The sequence below is a fragment of the Schistocerca americana genome, chromosome 1, assembly GCF_021461395.2.
Source record: "Schistocerca americana isolate TAMUIC-IGC-003095 chromosome 1, iqSchAmer2.1, whole genome shotgun sequence".
Classification (NCBI taxonomy): Eukaryota; Metazoa; Arthropoda; class Insecta; order Orthoptera; family Acrididae; genus Schistocerca; species Schistocerca americana.
Genome location: NC_060119.1, coordinates 367,577,980 through 367,594,110, shown reverse-complemented (window position 1 = coordinate 367,594,110; position 16,131 = coordinate 367,577,980). Strand labels below are relative to the sequence as shown.

Genomic DNA, 16,131 nt, shown 5'->3' with positions numbered 1-16,131 from the left:
TAAAATCGCTCAAAACAGGAAAGGCCGCTGGACCTGATGGGATACCAGTTCGATTTTACACAGAGTAGGCGAACGAACTTGCACCTTCTTGCAGCGGTGTACCGTAGGTCTCGAAAAGAGCGTAGCGTTCCAAAAGATTGGAAAAGGGGACGTCGAAAAGATGTGCAGAGCTATAGACCTATATCTCTAACGTCGATCAGTTGTAGAATTTTGGAACACGTATCATGTTCGAGTATAATGACTTTTCTGGAGACTAGAGATCTACTCTGTAGGAATCAGCATGGGTTTCGAAAAAGACGGTCGTGTGAAACCCAGCTCGCGCTATTCGTCCACGAGACTCAGAGGGCCATAGACACGGGTTCACAGGTAGATGCCGTGTTTCTTGACTTCCGCAAGGCGTTCGATACAGTTCCCCACAGTCATTTAATGAACAAAGTAAGAGCATATGGACTATCAGACCAATTGTGTGATTGGATTGAGGAGTTCCTAGATAACAGAACGCAGCATGTCATTCTCAATGGAGAGAAGTCTTCCGAAGTAAGAGTGATTTCAGGTGTGCCGCAGGGGAGTGTCATAGGAGCGTTGCTATTCACAATATACATAAACGACCTGGTGGATGACATCGGAAGTTCAATGAGGCTTTTTGCAGATGATGCTGTGGTGTATCGAGAGATTGTAACAATGGAAAATTGTGCTGAAATGCAGGAGGATCTGCAGCGAATTGACGCATGGTGCAGGGAATGGCAATTCAATCTCAATGTAGAAAAGTGTAATGTGCTGCGAATACATAGAAAGAAAGATCCTTTATCATTTAGCTACAATATAGCAGGTCAGCAACTGGGAGCAGTTAATTCCATAAATTATCTGGGAGTAGGCATTAGGAGTGATTTAAAATGGAATGATCATACAAAGTTGATCGTTGGTAAAGCAGATGCCAGACCGAGATTCATTGGAAGAATCCTAAGGAAATGCAATCCGAAAACAAAGGAAGTAGGTTACAGTACGCTTGTTCGCCCACTGCTTCAATACTGCTCAGCAGTGTGGGATCCGTACCAGATAGGGTTGATAGATAGAGAAGATCCAACGGAGAGCAGCGCGCTTCGTTACAGGATCATTTAATAATCGCGAAAGCGTTACGGAGATGATAGATAAACTCCAGTGGAAGACTCTGCAGGAGAGACGCTCAGTAGCTCGGTACGGGCTTTTGTTAAAGTTTCGACAACATACCTTCACCGAGGAGTCAAGCAGTATATTGCTCCCTCCTACGTATATCTCGCGAAGAGACCATGAGGATAAAATCAGAGAGATTAGAGCCCACACAGAAGCATAGCGACAATCCTTCTTTCCACGAACAATACCAGACTGGAATAGAAGGGAGAACCGATAGAGGTACTCAGGGTACCCTCCGCCACACACCGTCAGGTGGCTTGCGGAGTATGGATGTAGATGTAGATTTCGGTGCAATTTCCTAATGCTGCACCTTCTCAGTTTACTACAGCATCATCCGCGAAAAGCCGCATGGAACTTCCGACACTACCTACTAGGTCATTTATATATTCCTCGTCGTTGTTCTTGGATTGCACCTGCAAGACGTCGCCTGGAGACGTTTCAGATGTTGACAACAGATGGCAGCAGTGATGGTTACACCTCGGGGAAGCAGTTCGTAGTACAACACACCGTCGCTGCTCCACCAGATGCATAACATTACCTTTCGTGGAGGCGCGCAGTTCTTTGTACATAGAGTTGCTGCTTTGTTTGACCGCAACCATTCCCTTCTTTTCGTTATGTTGCCATAAAGGTACAATTCCTCGTCGCGAGTGACGGTACAGGATAGGAATGCTCGTTGTTCACGAGCCAATTGATGACAACCAACTAGACATGCACGTATGGCCACTTGCTGATTTTTGTGATTTTGGCTTAGAGCACTCATTGCACACAAATGTGGCACGATGATGGAATGATTACATTCTATAATATTTGCCAGTTCTCGAGTACTCTGATGTGGATAGTTGGAGATTAATGTGTTTAAATGATCTTCATGAAACTCCGAAGGTCTTTGTGAACATGGAGAGTCACTAATGCCAAAACGATCCTCCTTTACACGAGAAAACCATTTTCTTGCCGCGATCTGTCCAATGGCATTATCCCCATAAACGACGCAATTATTTGCGGCCGCCTCCGCTGCTGCACCCTCCATCAACCTCAAACAGAAACCGATGTCGGAAATGTTCAGATTTCGCCACTCGGAACTCCATTTTGTAGCGTCAATAGCTCCACTAACTGTCTCCAAACGTCAAAATTACAATATGAAAGCGCAGACAGCAGCGCTGAACTGCAAACAAAAAACGATACTGATGAATTCTTCTCGGGTTATCAGCCGAGTGGTGGCGTCGTCTTGTCGCAAAGTTTCAATGAGTTTCGTACCCATCATCTTCTGACGAAGTACCCATCATCTTCGCCAGAATATGATGGGTACGAAACCCATTGAAAGGTTGCGACAAGACGACGCCACCACTCGGCTGATAACCCGAGAAGAATTCATCAGTGGAATAAGCTGAGAAAGACGGCAATCGCAAAAAAAAGACAGTTGATAAATAAACCCATAGCAACCGGAATACCAACATGTAAAACAAAAACGCTACGAACTTATGCAGCAAACTAATATTACTTCATCCCACACATGTAAACTGACCACGGCCGGAAACTAAGAGAAGTCAGAGCTCGTACCGATTTGAGTTTTCCTCCCAGGGAAAAGGGGGAGGGTTAAAGGTAATGGCACCAAAAGTATCCTCCACCACATGCCATATGACGACTCGTGAAGTACAGATACATATGTAAGTACGAATTTCGTCCCCCACACAGTTTCAACAAGCCTCGAATGTTCAACGCAGCGAGTTGCATCTCTAAGAGGAAGCAGTTTCATATAAGGGGCTGTCAAACGAAAACGAGAGAGATGGAAGAAAAGTAAGTAAACTGTTTATTATTTCAAAAATAATCGACTTTTACCAGTTAACACGTTTATCCCATTGTGAGACAAGACGGTCAAATGCCCTTATGGAAAAATGTTTGAAGTAGCGTAAGGAGCGATGTTTTTACCCACGCATGGACTTTTTCTTCGTTCGAAGCAAATCGACGGCCACGAATGTCTTTCTTCTGGGCTCTCAAAATATGGAGAACACATCGGGAGAGACCAGTTCTGTATAGAGCATGTGTAAGGGCTTCTCAGCGAAACATCTGCATCGTAGTTGATCAACCTTGGCAACCTGTGGAACAGCATTTTTTTGGCAGGTTGTTTCACTACGATGAAGATGTTTCACTGGGAAGCCCTTACACAAAGTCCCGATCTCTTCCCACGCGATTTCCATATTTTTGGAGTTCTGAAGAAAGACATTCGTCACCGTGGATTTTCTTCGGACGTAGGTGTGCACGTCTGGGAACAATCGTGGTTCCGCAGGCAACCGGAAACATTTGGTTCAAATGGCTCAAATGGCTCTGAGCACTATGGGACTTAACATCTGAGGTCATCAGTCCCATAGAGCTTAGAACTATGTAAGTCTCCAGGCTTTCGTGGCTGGGTTATTAGGCCGCGTCATGTTTCTTCTAAAATGTTCGACGTTTCGACCCCTCTGCTGGGACATTCCTCAGGATCTTTTGGTGTCCACTACTGCTAGAACAGTGTTCTAACAGTAGAGGACACCAAAAGATCCTGAGGAAGATCCCAGCAGAGGGGTCGAAACGTCGAACATTTTAGAAGAAACATGACGCGGCCTAATAACCCAGAAGATTTTAACATCAACTTAGAACTATTTAAACCTAACTAATCTAAGGACACCACAAACATCCATGCCCGAGGCAGGATTCGGACCTGCGACCGCAGCAGTCGCGCGGTTCCAGACTGAAGCGCCTAGAACCGCACAAAGTCAACAGACAAAGCCGACCGGAGTGACCGAGCGGTTCTAGGCGCTACAGTCTGGAACCGCGCGTCCGCTACGTCACAGGTTCGAATCCTGCCTAGGTTAGTTAGGTTTAAGTAGTTCTAAGTTCTAGGGGACTGATGACCTCAGAAGTTATGTCCCATAGTGCTCAGAGCCATTTGAACTATTTTTTTTGAACAGGTAAAATAAACATGATATTATACTTGGGATCAATTAAAATAGGCGAATATCTTTATCCACTTTCTTTGCGATTCCACCAAGAGTTTCGAGGTATTATACTGATAGCTGCAGGTGGAGTCCGTGAACGTTAATGCATCACAGATATTGATTTCATGTAGGCAGGTTTATGAGCAACCTGCAGCACAGTCTAGAGGTGGACTGCGTAGACATATCTCTTAGTTTACTCACAAAGTTACATACAGAAAATCAACTCTAATTTTAACTGAATCAATCTGACTGAAGCGTCATACTCCGAAACGCTTCGTGGAATCGCAAATGAAGTGACAGGTCACACGTATTCTCTGTTCGAACTGATATGAGAAGCAGTCACTGTTACGCCAACATTAAACTGTTGGCGCTCAAAGTATAGCATAAAGAGAGCGGAGCTGGAAGCTTACCAGGGCACAGTGCAAAGCCAGGAGCAGCACGGCGAACGAGAGCAGACGATACATGATGGCGGCGCGGTGTTTCTGCCCAGGAACAACAAACGCAAATGGTGGCAGTCTCGCTGCGCGCGCACTATATAAGCTTGCCTCGTTAGACTGTAGGTCGGTGGGAGCGGGGAGGAGGTAGGGGTGAGTGTAGGTTGCGCGCGGGCGTGCCCCGAGAGGGGCATTGGGGGGGGGGGACGAAAGGAGGGAGGGAAGGGAAGGGTGGACGGCTGGGTGCAATCCGCTGACCTCAGCCGTTCTGCTGCTGCACGCCCAGGTCAACGCAATTGTCCAATTGGCGGCCATTTAGCATTAAATCCCATTTACAGAGGGGACCGCCCGTAAGGCTAGCGAACGCCGCCGCAGGCGCGGGATGAAATATTGTTCTCGCCTTCCACGCCGGAAGCTGTGGTGAATGGGGCGGGGTGGCGGGAGCGGGGGGAGGGTGGTTCGGTCAATCTCGGGGCTCGCGGTCGCTCGTAATTCATGTCTTCCGCCACGCGATGTCACTAGGTTGCCTGCACCTGGCGCGGCTGCTAACTACACGCGTATTTGGAACGTCACGTCCGTATACTCGGCACCATGTCATTGTTATTGTTATTGTTTTTACATTTACGCACATTTTATTTTGTTTCTGTACCGTGGGATAATATTTGCATAAATATAAGGAAAAGACAGGAAGTTTTGTAATGTTTCTACAGGGCGAAGGCGAACTCCACCGACAAAGTATCGGATGCTGTTCAGAAACATTTTCTAAGCATTTTAATATAAAGGACCCATGTTCTCCAGTTACTCATTACAGAGCAATATTGTTATTACGAGTTGTTTCGTTCGTTACTCCAGTGAAGCCAGTGAATAGCCTGTAGTATGCCTTCTCCAAACCGTACAACACAAAATATACAATAAAGCAACGGCATTCTGACAGACGTAAAAGTACTGTGATGTTTCTTGTGGCCGGCCGCTGTGGCCGAGCGGTTCCAGGCGCTTTAGTCCGGAACCGCGCGACTGCTACGATCGCAGGTTCGAATCTTGTCTCCGGCATGGATGTGTGTGATATCCTTAGGTTAGTTAGGTTAAAGTAGTTGTAAGTTCTAGGGGACCGATAACCTCAGATGTTAAGTCCCATTGCGCTCAGAGCCATTTGAATCATTTGTTTCTTGTGGTCAGTTATGAACTGAAAATTCTTAAGGCTATCAGCTGTTATTTGTTTATTCCAATGGAAGTTTCCTTGCAGCTGCATTTTTTACTTTTATTCTGATGTCTATCTCATACATCTACTGTCGATTTCAATGCAGTGTCGTGTCGTCCTAGGTAGCTATGCAGCACAAAGCGTCTACATTACATTCATCATTTCACGCACTGTTTCATATTTTTGCCCGTCACTGGACCTCGACACAGAAGGTGTTCGACTGTTGACTTGGCCAGCACGTTCTCCAGCTCTGTCACCCACTGAAAACATCTGGTCATCGGTTGCTGACGAACTGCTACACAATCACTCACCGGCCACTACTGCTAATGAACTCTGGCACTGAGTTTCAGCAGCATAGAATGACGTAGCACCATACATCATCCACGATCAGTTCTACTCGCTCCGTTGCCGGTTTAGGGCCATTGTTGCTACGAGAAATAGCAGCTGTGTGTTCTGAATTTCGCTCCGAGCACACCCCCAAGTAATCCAAAAATTTGATAATGTACCCCGCCTATTGCTGTTTATACACACAGTGAGCAAAATATGCTTATTTTCTTTCCTTCACGCTCTTCCAAATGTTAATGGCCGGCAGAAAATAATGATAAATACACACGAAATATTTTAAAACATGTGTATTTGGTCATTTTTGATTTCTGATTTTTTCCCATCACGCGATGCTTGTCCTGAAGAACCATTCATAATTTTGTTGGTATCATCTGATGTATATTTGCATCGTTTGCCTATTGGTTATTTGACTCGCCCTCCCTTGATGGGGTAGTTAATATCCTGAAAACGACCTTTCTCCTAGGCAACGTTCGCTACTAACAAACATCCATACACGTGTAAGAACACAAGCTATTTAAGTTATTGTCTTCAATTCTTAAGTTCTTGTGGCTTGTGGAGTATAGATGTAGATGCAGATGAACACTGGTGTCCAACATTAAAACAACAAACCGCTGTTTCCCCGTCCGGTGTGTAATCCACGATATAATCATACTAACTGTCAACCAGATATTCGTGCGATCGTGTTCTGCACCTAATATGGCATTCCATCAACGGATAACCATGCTAACGATGACTTCAGGGCGCCTATGTTTGCCGGGTAGCCCCACATTGCCAATCGCTGTGCACACAGTCACAGACTGCGCAGTACGGTAGAGAAGATACCTACCCGGGGTCTCTGCGTTGGAGTGGCTTAGAAAGAAAGGACACAGGACAGTAGAAAACTGATTTAGACCGATGGCTTACTGTCAATCGTTCTGTTGTTCCTCGGATGTAGCGGCAGTTTATAGAGACCGAAACTGTATCCCGAAGACCAGGGCAGGGCCGATCACGCGTTACTTCAGAAGAAAGGACCGTTATTTGGCTGTAAGGGTACGACACTACCGCTTTAGTAATGCACGGCAACTGGCATGTGATCTCGCAGCATGCACTGGACGTGTTGTATCGAGGCAAACGGTGTAGAGAAGGCTTCGGCAGAGTGGCCTTTATTGTCGGAGACTTGCTATATGTGTGCCTCTGACGCGTCTTCACAGAATGGGACATCTAAGAGTGGAGTCATCAACATCCCACCTGGACGCTCGAAGAATGAGCCAATGTTTTTTTCACAGATGAGTCCCGATTTGGACTGGACAGTGATTCTTGATGGATTCGCATCCGTAGGGAACGTGAAACACGATTTCGGGAACCAAACATGGTGTAAAGGGATTGATATCGAAGAGGATTCATATCGGTGCCGGCAGGGATTTTGAACATCACTCGAAGACCTCTTTATGAAAGAGTACAGATGAATCGGCAAGGTTTAGCTGCTGACAGGTATCGTGATGATGTCTTGGGGTCTCATGTGCGGTTGTTGCGAGGTGCTGTGGGCCCAGATGTATTGCTGGACGATAATGCTCGACCTCATAGAGGAAGAGTGGTTGATATTTCCTTGTAAACGGAAGATATTAGACTCATGGCGTGGCATGGTCGCTACCTCGATTTGAATCCTATAGAGCATATCTGGGATGCACTGGGAGACGGCTTGCATCACGTCAGCATCCACCAACCACTCTCCAAGACTGCGAGCAGCTCTGCAGCAAGAATGGGCGTTAGTGATGACATCATTCACAGTGTGCCCCGTCGTTGTCAGACCTGTATTGCTGCCAGAGTTGGTCACACCCCCTACTGAGCACATTAACCAGTTGTCAGAATGTGTGTGTAAATCCGTTAAGTTGAAATTAACGACCATTTTTTTCTACCGCTATGTATGTTGCAATTGAAACTTTCTGGCAGATTAAAACTGCGTGCCGGACCGAGCCTCGAACTTCGGATCGCAAAACTTGCAAAAGGTTCCGAGTTCGAGTCTCGGTCCGGGACACAGTTTTAATCTGCCAGGAAATTGCATAGCAGCGCACACTCCACTGCAGAGTAAAAATCTCATTCTGTATGTTGCAGCTGTTTGTGTTCAGTATTCTTTACAGTGTTTCTACTTTACTATTACTTGTTTGTACTGTTTTGTGGCAAAATACACGCAACCTTGCAAAATTTCCTTTTGTTGCTTTAATTTTGGAGACCAGTGTAGAATATTGCACTTGGATGCAAGTCTGCTGTGAATCACCTCCACAACTCCTGCTATATTGTGTAACTTGTTACAGTTTACACATAAACATAAGTTTTCTTTTTAAAAAAATGTCATACAGCAGCATTTTCAATCTTTGAGATAACTTTTTTCTTTCTTTGTCTCTTGAGAGCCAGTTTAGGAACCACGCAGGACACTGTGGCAGTAATTGGTGACGAAGAGGCTACCTCACCCGCGTTGGCCACGAGAGTGAATAGTCCTATTAGAGGACAGTGGGAAAACTGTTGGCTTCCTGGCTGGTGTGATAACGAAGACTGTCACGACGGCGCAGTGTTCTTCCAAAATTCGCTCGCGTGTGGGCGAGGTCCTCTTGAAAGTGAGTCATCCTCAGACACAAGGCGTGGGCAGCCGCAATGGGTCAACTGCTGGTTCCCACACTGCCGACCTCACCAGTCCACCGCCTTGCTCTGCGACAGCTTCGTTGCACTGGTAAAGGTCCTCCTTGGAAGTCACGTTCTTATACTAGGAAAAATATTTCATCGGAACGTGGAAGATGCTCTCCAGCACTACAGATTTTGTTGATGTGGTCTTCAGTCTGAAGATGGATTTGATGTGAAACCAATCTGCTTCTTTGCTTCGAAATAAAAAGCCGCGAGTGCTATCCAGTCGTCAGCACAACAAACAGCTCTGTGTGTTACGCAACATTCCATTAATAATTTACCCGCTTCGCATAACGAAGACCACCAACAACACCACACTGTAACAACGCACAGTGTATTCCTGATTGTATTTGTTAAAAAAGGGCCGCTTAATCACAGGTTAAGTTGTAGGAAGTGCGAAAATTTGCAATTGACCCTAAACAATGAAAAAATGTGAGGTCATCTACATGAGTGCCAAAGGAATCCGTTAAAATTCGGTTACATGATAAATCAGTCAAATCTAGAGGCCGTAAATTCAACTAAATAGCTAGAAATTACAATTGCGAACAATTTAAGTTGGAAAGAACACGTAGAAAATGTTGTGGGGAAGGCAAACCAAAGGCTGCGTTTTATTGGCAGAACACTCAGAAAATGTAGCACATCTACTAAAGAGACTGCCTACAATACGCTTGTCTGTCCTCTTTTGCAATACTGCTGCGTGGTGTGGGATCCTTACCAGATAGGATTAACTAGGTACATCGAGAAAGTTCAAAGAAGAGCAGCACGTATTGTATTATACCGAAATAGGGGAGAGAGTGTCACTGACATGATACAGAATCTGGGATGGACAACATTAAAACAAAGGCGTTTTCCGTTGCGGCGGAATTTTCTCACGAAATTTGAATCACCAACTTTCTCCCCTCATGCGAAAATATTTCGTTAATGCCGACCTACATAGGGAGAAGCTATAATCATAATAAAATAACGGAAATCAGGGCTCGCGCGGAAAGAAATAGGTGTTCGTTTATTCCGTGCGCTGTTCGAGTTTGGAATAATAAAGGATTACTGTGAAGGTGATTTGATGAAGCATCTGCCAGGCACTTAAGTGTGATTTACAGAGTATCTATGGAGATGCATATGAAGTAGGGTTCTAAATGGAAGCTGATTTCATAAATTACTGAAGTTTTATTCAAGTTTAAAAATCACATGGAATCTTACACTAGGTAATCAAAAGTATCCGGACACCTGGCTGAAAATGACTTACAAGTTCGTGTACCGTTCGAATGTCGTAATTTTAACTCCAACGTAATTCGTGCTGGGTAGTGAAAATGTATACAAGGAGTGATGATATATGGAAATTTTCATTCAACGACCCTGTCTCATTTGTAGCTAGCCAGACATGGAACTACAGAAACATTTTGTACCCTGTAGATTCTTGTAATACGACATGTTTCTATTACAGCTTTTCTAGTCGAAGAAATGTTACCCGACATCTTAAGGTAAGACGTGTGCAGCATACTAATATCACATAAAGGTGTAGAAACAGACCGCACTACCGCATTCTCGTTACTCTAAGCCTGTAGTTAATTTTTCGCTGCCTGTTTCTTTATCCTTGCTATCTTCAGAACCGTGAATATTGTAGCACTGCAGAGCTAGCTGGAAGAATTCCGCCAGCAAAAAAACCTGTGCGTGGGGCAGGGACCCCGAACTTCCAGAGTTTTAACCTGTTGTGAATGTATATTTTAACTAGAAACGTTCATAACACATAGCTAAAGAGTTTGGTTTGAGAGCTCCTTCGTCTTCAGTCACAAAAATAACCTTCATTTAAATTATACACGATATTTCAGAGCCTTTGGATTTGAACCGTTTTTCTGATTTTTACAATATCCGCACACATCCTTTTTTTACGTGTCATTTTTTGTATTAACAAAAAATTTATTTATGCAATTCGAACATCATTTATAGGATTTTAAGACTTATTGACAGGAGAGGCACTCCCTACAAATCTATTGAAGCCGTTGTGGACTTTCATGTGTTCCCTCTCCCATTTTGCGTTACACCCTGGTATGGACTGTTTCACTCGAAAACAATAATTTATGTTTGACTTCAGTTGTTATTATTGGTACAACTTTTTTGTTAACAGTAGACACAAAAAATCACATAAAACGACACATGTATATACTTAGAAAACCAGTGTAGCACCTGAAGTAGATCATAGGAGGCGAAACGCCATTATGCGTGCTTTTAAAATAATAGAGTTTGTGTAACTGAAGGAGGAATATACACTCTTAAGACCATGAAGAAATTATCCGAATGCGATGGAAATCGGTAGATGTGATATACTGTACAGGCAAACAAATGATTTCAATTTCAGAAAAATTGGATGACTTATTGACGAGAAAGAGTTTCACGAACTGAGCAACTCATTGGTCCACCTCAGGCCCTTTTGCAAGCAGTTACTCGGCTCGGCACTGATTGACAGTGTTGTTGGATGTCCTCCTGAGGGATATCGTGCGAAATTCCACCCAATCTACCTGTTAGATCGTCAAAATGCTGAGTTGGTTGGAGGGCCATGCCCGTAATGCTGCATCCGTTCTCAATTGGAGAGAGATCTGGCGACCTTGCTGGCCTGGGTAGGGTTTGCCAGGAACTAAGACAAACAGTAGAAACTCTGCCAGCGTGTGGGCGGGCATTGTCTTGCTAGAATGTACGCCCAGGATGGCTTGCCATGAAGGGCAAGAAAACGGGGTATAGGATATCGTCGACGTATCGCTGTGCCCTAAGGCTGCCGCGTATGACAACCAAAGCGGTCCTACTGTGGAAAGAAATGGCACCCCAGACCACCACTGCTGGTGGGCGACAGTTGGATTGGTTTCCCAGCGCTGTCCGGTGAGTCTCCAGAGGCATCTTCACTGGTCGTCGGGGCTCAGTTTGAAAGAAGACTCATCACTGAAAACAATTTTACTTCAGTCAGTGAGATTCCAGATCGAAAACATGTCAGTTGTACTGGCAGCAGAAAGTCATGAGAAACTCCGCCGCTGTCGTAGAAGCCATGACAGTGAACAGGTGTTTATGTGCTAGACGACTGTATGGAATTAATTAATCGATGTGGGGAAGTGACATAATGGCTGAATGTAATTATCGTGTTTGGACATTCCGATGACCATGAAGTGTCAGAAATGTGAGAACAAACGGACAGGCAATTCTTAAACATTTGTTATTGGCAATACAGTTCGAATCTGTGTCATATTGAGAAAAAACACTTTAGGTTATTTCCTTAACAGAACAGCTAGAGCAATCTCTTCACTGTACATGATTACTAACTAAATCGTATCTGAGGAAAAGTGTTGAACGTGTTTTAATCTCACATGTAAGGAATTTGTTAACTGTATAAAGAAGTAATTTTAAAGCATTTGTTACAGTAACTTGTAAATTCGAAAATTTTTAGAATTTTGATTTTGTTTGTTTATGTGTTGGGTGGAAGCCCTAGTTTACTTGCAACTAATGAAAAACTGGTCTATCCGCGTAGAACAGTGCATCGGTAGCCATGTGACTGCAAATGTTACGTGAGAAAAGTAAGCATACACCGTTCTGAATAATGACACTACTACTTTTTATACAGCAATGTAATGAGCATGTGAACATGAAGAGTCAAATCTAATGGCTATGCTAACAGACCTCATGTGCGTACCGATATGTTGATTAGTGCCTGTAACACATCGTAAAATGCGATTTTGATAGACACTGAGTGAACTGTTGAAAATAGCCAACTAACTTCTATAGAAATGGTTAAAGGTAATATTGCTGAAAAATCTGGATGCGAAATTGGCGCAAAGGACATTGTCATTAATGCACAATTATCATCATGATCAGCAGTGATAACGGAACTACAATACGAACAATTACATACGCTGAAGTGCAATCGAAAACATGACAACGATAGAATGTAGGGCTAAATGAACAAATCAGATACGTAATAACTTTCTTTAAGAAATATTCTCCAATGTTTAGTTTGTGTAACAACCAGAATTTCTTACAGTTTCCTGTAGAACTCTATAAGCAGCTAGACAGACTTCGAAGTACTCAAGAAAAGGCTATATTTTGGTAAAACTGTTTCGTTTATATGGTGAAGGCTGTGGCAGTTGTGAAGAGTGATTGATTTGCAGGTCGCAACGACAGGGAGGTAATCAGTGTCTGTTTTTCAAAATGGTTCAAATGGCTCGAGCACTATTGGACTTAATATCTGAGGTCATCAGTCCGCTAGACTTAGAACTACTTAAACCTAACTAACCTAAGGACATCCCATACATCCATGCCCGAGGCAGGATTCAAACCTGCGACCGTACAGCACAAATTTATTTGTAAGCAGACCCGGACAGTAGAGTATGCTTCAACCTCAAGACGATTGATAATCCAGTTTTATGAATGTGTGGTGTCTGCTCTTTCGGACATGCCCGACCTCATGTGGGAATCTCGGAAGAGCGAATATGGAGGAAATGGAGAAGGTCTCCGGATAGGTGGCGCTCGATGGGAGTGTAGGTCGGCAGTGAGGCAGACCGGGATAGTCCGTGCAGTTGCGATAACGCTGTGTCCCGGAAGGCGGAGTGGTTACCAAAGCTGCCTAGCAAGCAGGAGATCCCGGCTTCGAATCCCGGTCCGGTAGACATTTTCACTCTTCGCCGCCGATTCGGCGTAATGTCCCAGTGCAGCTGAGAGCAGTTCAAAATGGCTCTGAGCACTATGGGACTCAACTGCTGAGGTCATTAGTCTCCTAGAACTTAGAACTACTTAAACCTAACTAACCTAAGGACATCACACACATCCATGCCCGAAGCAGGATTCGAACCTGCGACCGTAGCGGTCTCGTGGTTCCAGACTGCAGCGCCTTTAACCGCACGGCCACTTCGGCCGGCCTGACAGCAGTGATCCCTCCCCTTTCTTTTCTCCCCCCCCCCCCCCCCTCCACCTTCAATTTACATATAACTCCAACATTTTGAAGCGTGCACCATGGATAGTCCATGACAAACAATGTAGGCTAAATCCATCTGGATGAGTGCCAAAAGAAGAGGGAAGAGGTGACAGCAAAAAGTCGTCAATACTACAGTAAAATCCCTTCATGGAGATGGCAAATGAACAGACAAGAAATAGCAGTGGGGAGATTACTGCTGTGAACCATTCTGGGACTCGAATATGGGACCTTTCCCCTTCACGGAGAAGTGAACTATCCAAACACGATCACAACCGGCCCTCAAAGAGTCATAAACAGCCTTTAAGACCAGCAGTATATGATTTACCAGTGTCAGTCTGCTAAAAGATGTCATAAACAGTCAAAACTAGTTGAGGCGTAATAAAGACTTTAATACATGTTTAGAAGCCTATATAAAAATGTCAGTCACATTATGTTTTTTTTCGAAAGAAAATCTGGGGGAGAAAAACAAAAAAACTGCCAGAAAGTAACCCCATCTAACAATCAGTGTATCAACTTTTGCATGACACTGAGCGTATTTGAAGCGCCCTTCCTGGTTCTGATGACGTTGCCAGCTCTCTGTAGCTGCAGTCTGTGTGGCCCAGCAGGAATCACGTCAGTCAATGTCCGGCCTCAGTAACGGTGTTTGGCGCTTTCCGCTATGACTCACTGTCAGCTTCACGCTAGTTACCACGTGCCCATTGTTCGCGTGTGAACGCACTTTCGTTTTGCTTCTGTTAAGTAGAAGCGACCTCACGCTGTTTACAGTCAGTGCGCTTTCTATTTACTTGCAGTAAAAGCGTTCTGTTTGTGACCCATTGACTTACTAGTTACTCAGACACACATGAGGCTGGTGCAAGAGGACCACTACAGCTACAGCCGCAGGTACTATATCTGGAAGCCTATATTATATCTACGCCTGTCCTTCGCATGTCACCTTACGGTGTGCGGAGGATATTTCTGAGGGTATTCCTGACACCAATATCTGTTCCCCCTTTCCCGTTCCATTCGCGAATGGCGCGTAGGAAGAATGATTGTCGGTAAACCTCCGTGTCAGGTCTAATTTCTCCTATTTTATCGATATAGTTGTTTCGCGAGCGGTATGTGGGAGGACATTGTTGCTCGACTCCTCCCGGAACGTATTCTATCGGAAATTCAATAATAAACCTCTGTGATGCACAACCCCCCACTTGCATCGTCTGCCGCTGGAGCTCGTTCAGCACCTCCATAACCCTCTGGCGCCAATTAAACGATCCTGTGACGAAACGCGCCGCTCTTCGTTACATTTCTGTCTATCTCTTCTGTTAATCCAGCGGGGTGAAGTCAAAGGACTGGTTAGCAATAGAGATGGCAACGTCGTTCAACCTTGGGAACTAGTTCACTGGTGATCGCTTCAATTTTACTCGTTCGCCGTTCATTGTGCTTGGTATATGGTTCTTATGAAAAACTGAAAATAAGTAGCATAGGGGATATAATGAATTATATAATGTTATTGGGAATGCAGCTTGCCGCTAACTTGGTGTAATGTCTTGTCTGTAAAGACGTGTATTTGTTGCCTTTATGATTGCTTCACTCTCACACATAAATCTGCACAGTAAAGTAAGGGCCTTCTGTTTTGTCTTTAGGCTGATCCGTGATAAGACAGGCAAACAATTATACTAATGGAGGATTCTGAGTATTTTCTCTAATTTCATTCACTCTCTCTCTCTCTCTCTCTCTCTCTCTCTTTTCTCTGTACGATTTTAAATATAATATTTCATTACGTGAAATCAGCCCAATAGAATCTCTGGTGGAGCCCTTCGTCTTAACATTCAGCGGCTGGCTTGCTGTAAAAGATCTTTATATCTATTATTATTATTATTAAGCGCTGCATTCAGTTGGGAAAATCGATCGTTTGAACAATTCGTTCCTTTTACGACAGATTTAGAATTTCAGATGTGTCCGAAGCCTTTTTGGACGATTTTATAAAGACTTGTCGATTGCAGGCTCTCTTCGTCACAGCTGAAACTTCCCCACTAATTACAGGGCCAAGACAATCATCAATGATTCAGACAAAGAACTCATTCGTCATTCACTCTAGAATAAAAGGGTCACAAACCTTATTTCTGAGGAAAATTGTATATTCAATCCATCTCCATTACATGTTCCGTTTTCTGTTGATTCCAAGTCTTACTTAATTTGCATTTACAGTTTTTTTCTCTCTTCAAATAACCCGCTAGTGGCACAAACGTTAATAGCTCGCTTTAGCAAGAAGAAGGGCAAATATGTCTCTTTTAGAAACCCGACAATCTTCCAACAGATACTTCCGAAGCTGTCCTCGTTACCCGTCTATAATAACCATGGAGAATACATATATGTATCTCTGTTATTCCAAAGAATAAACGTACTAGAAAAATACCTTGGCGTCGACGA

At 44.1% G+C, this 16,131-nt stretch overlaps 1 protein-coding gene across 1 annotated transcript in view; it reads right to left on the bottom strand.

The window, feature by feature from the left end:
* Positions 1–4,697, bottom strand: part of LOC124600425 — a 126,477-nt gene extending 121,780 nt beyond the window's left edge. The window contains exon 1 of the mRNA XM_047136160.1: positions 4,553–4,697. Coding sequence (XP_046992116.1) covers positions 4,553–4,606 — 54 coding nt within the window. The 5' untranslated portion in view covers positions 4,607–4,697. The remainder of the gene's footprint in view (positions 1–4,552) is intronic.
* Between the last annotated feature and the right edge of the window lie 11,434 nt (positions 4,698–16,131).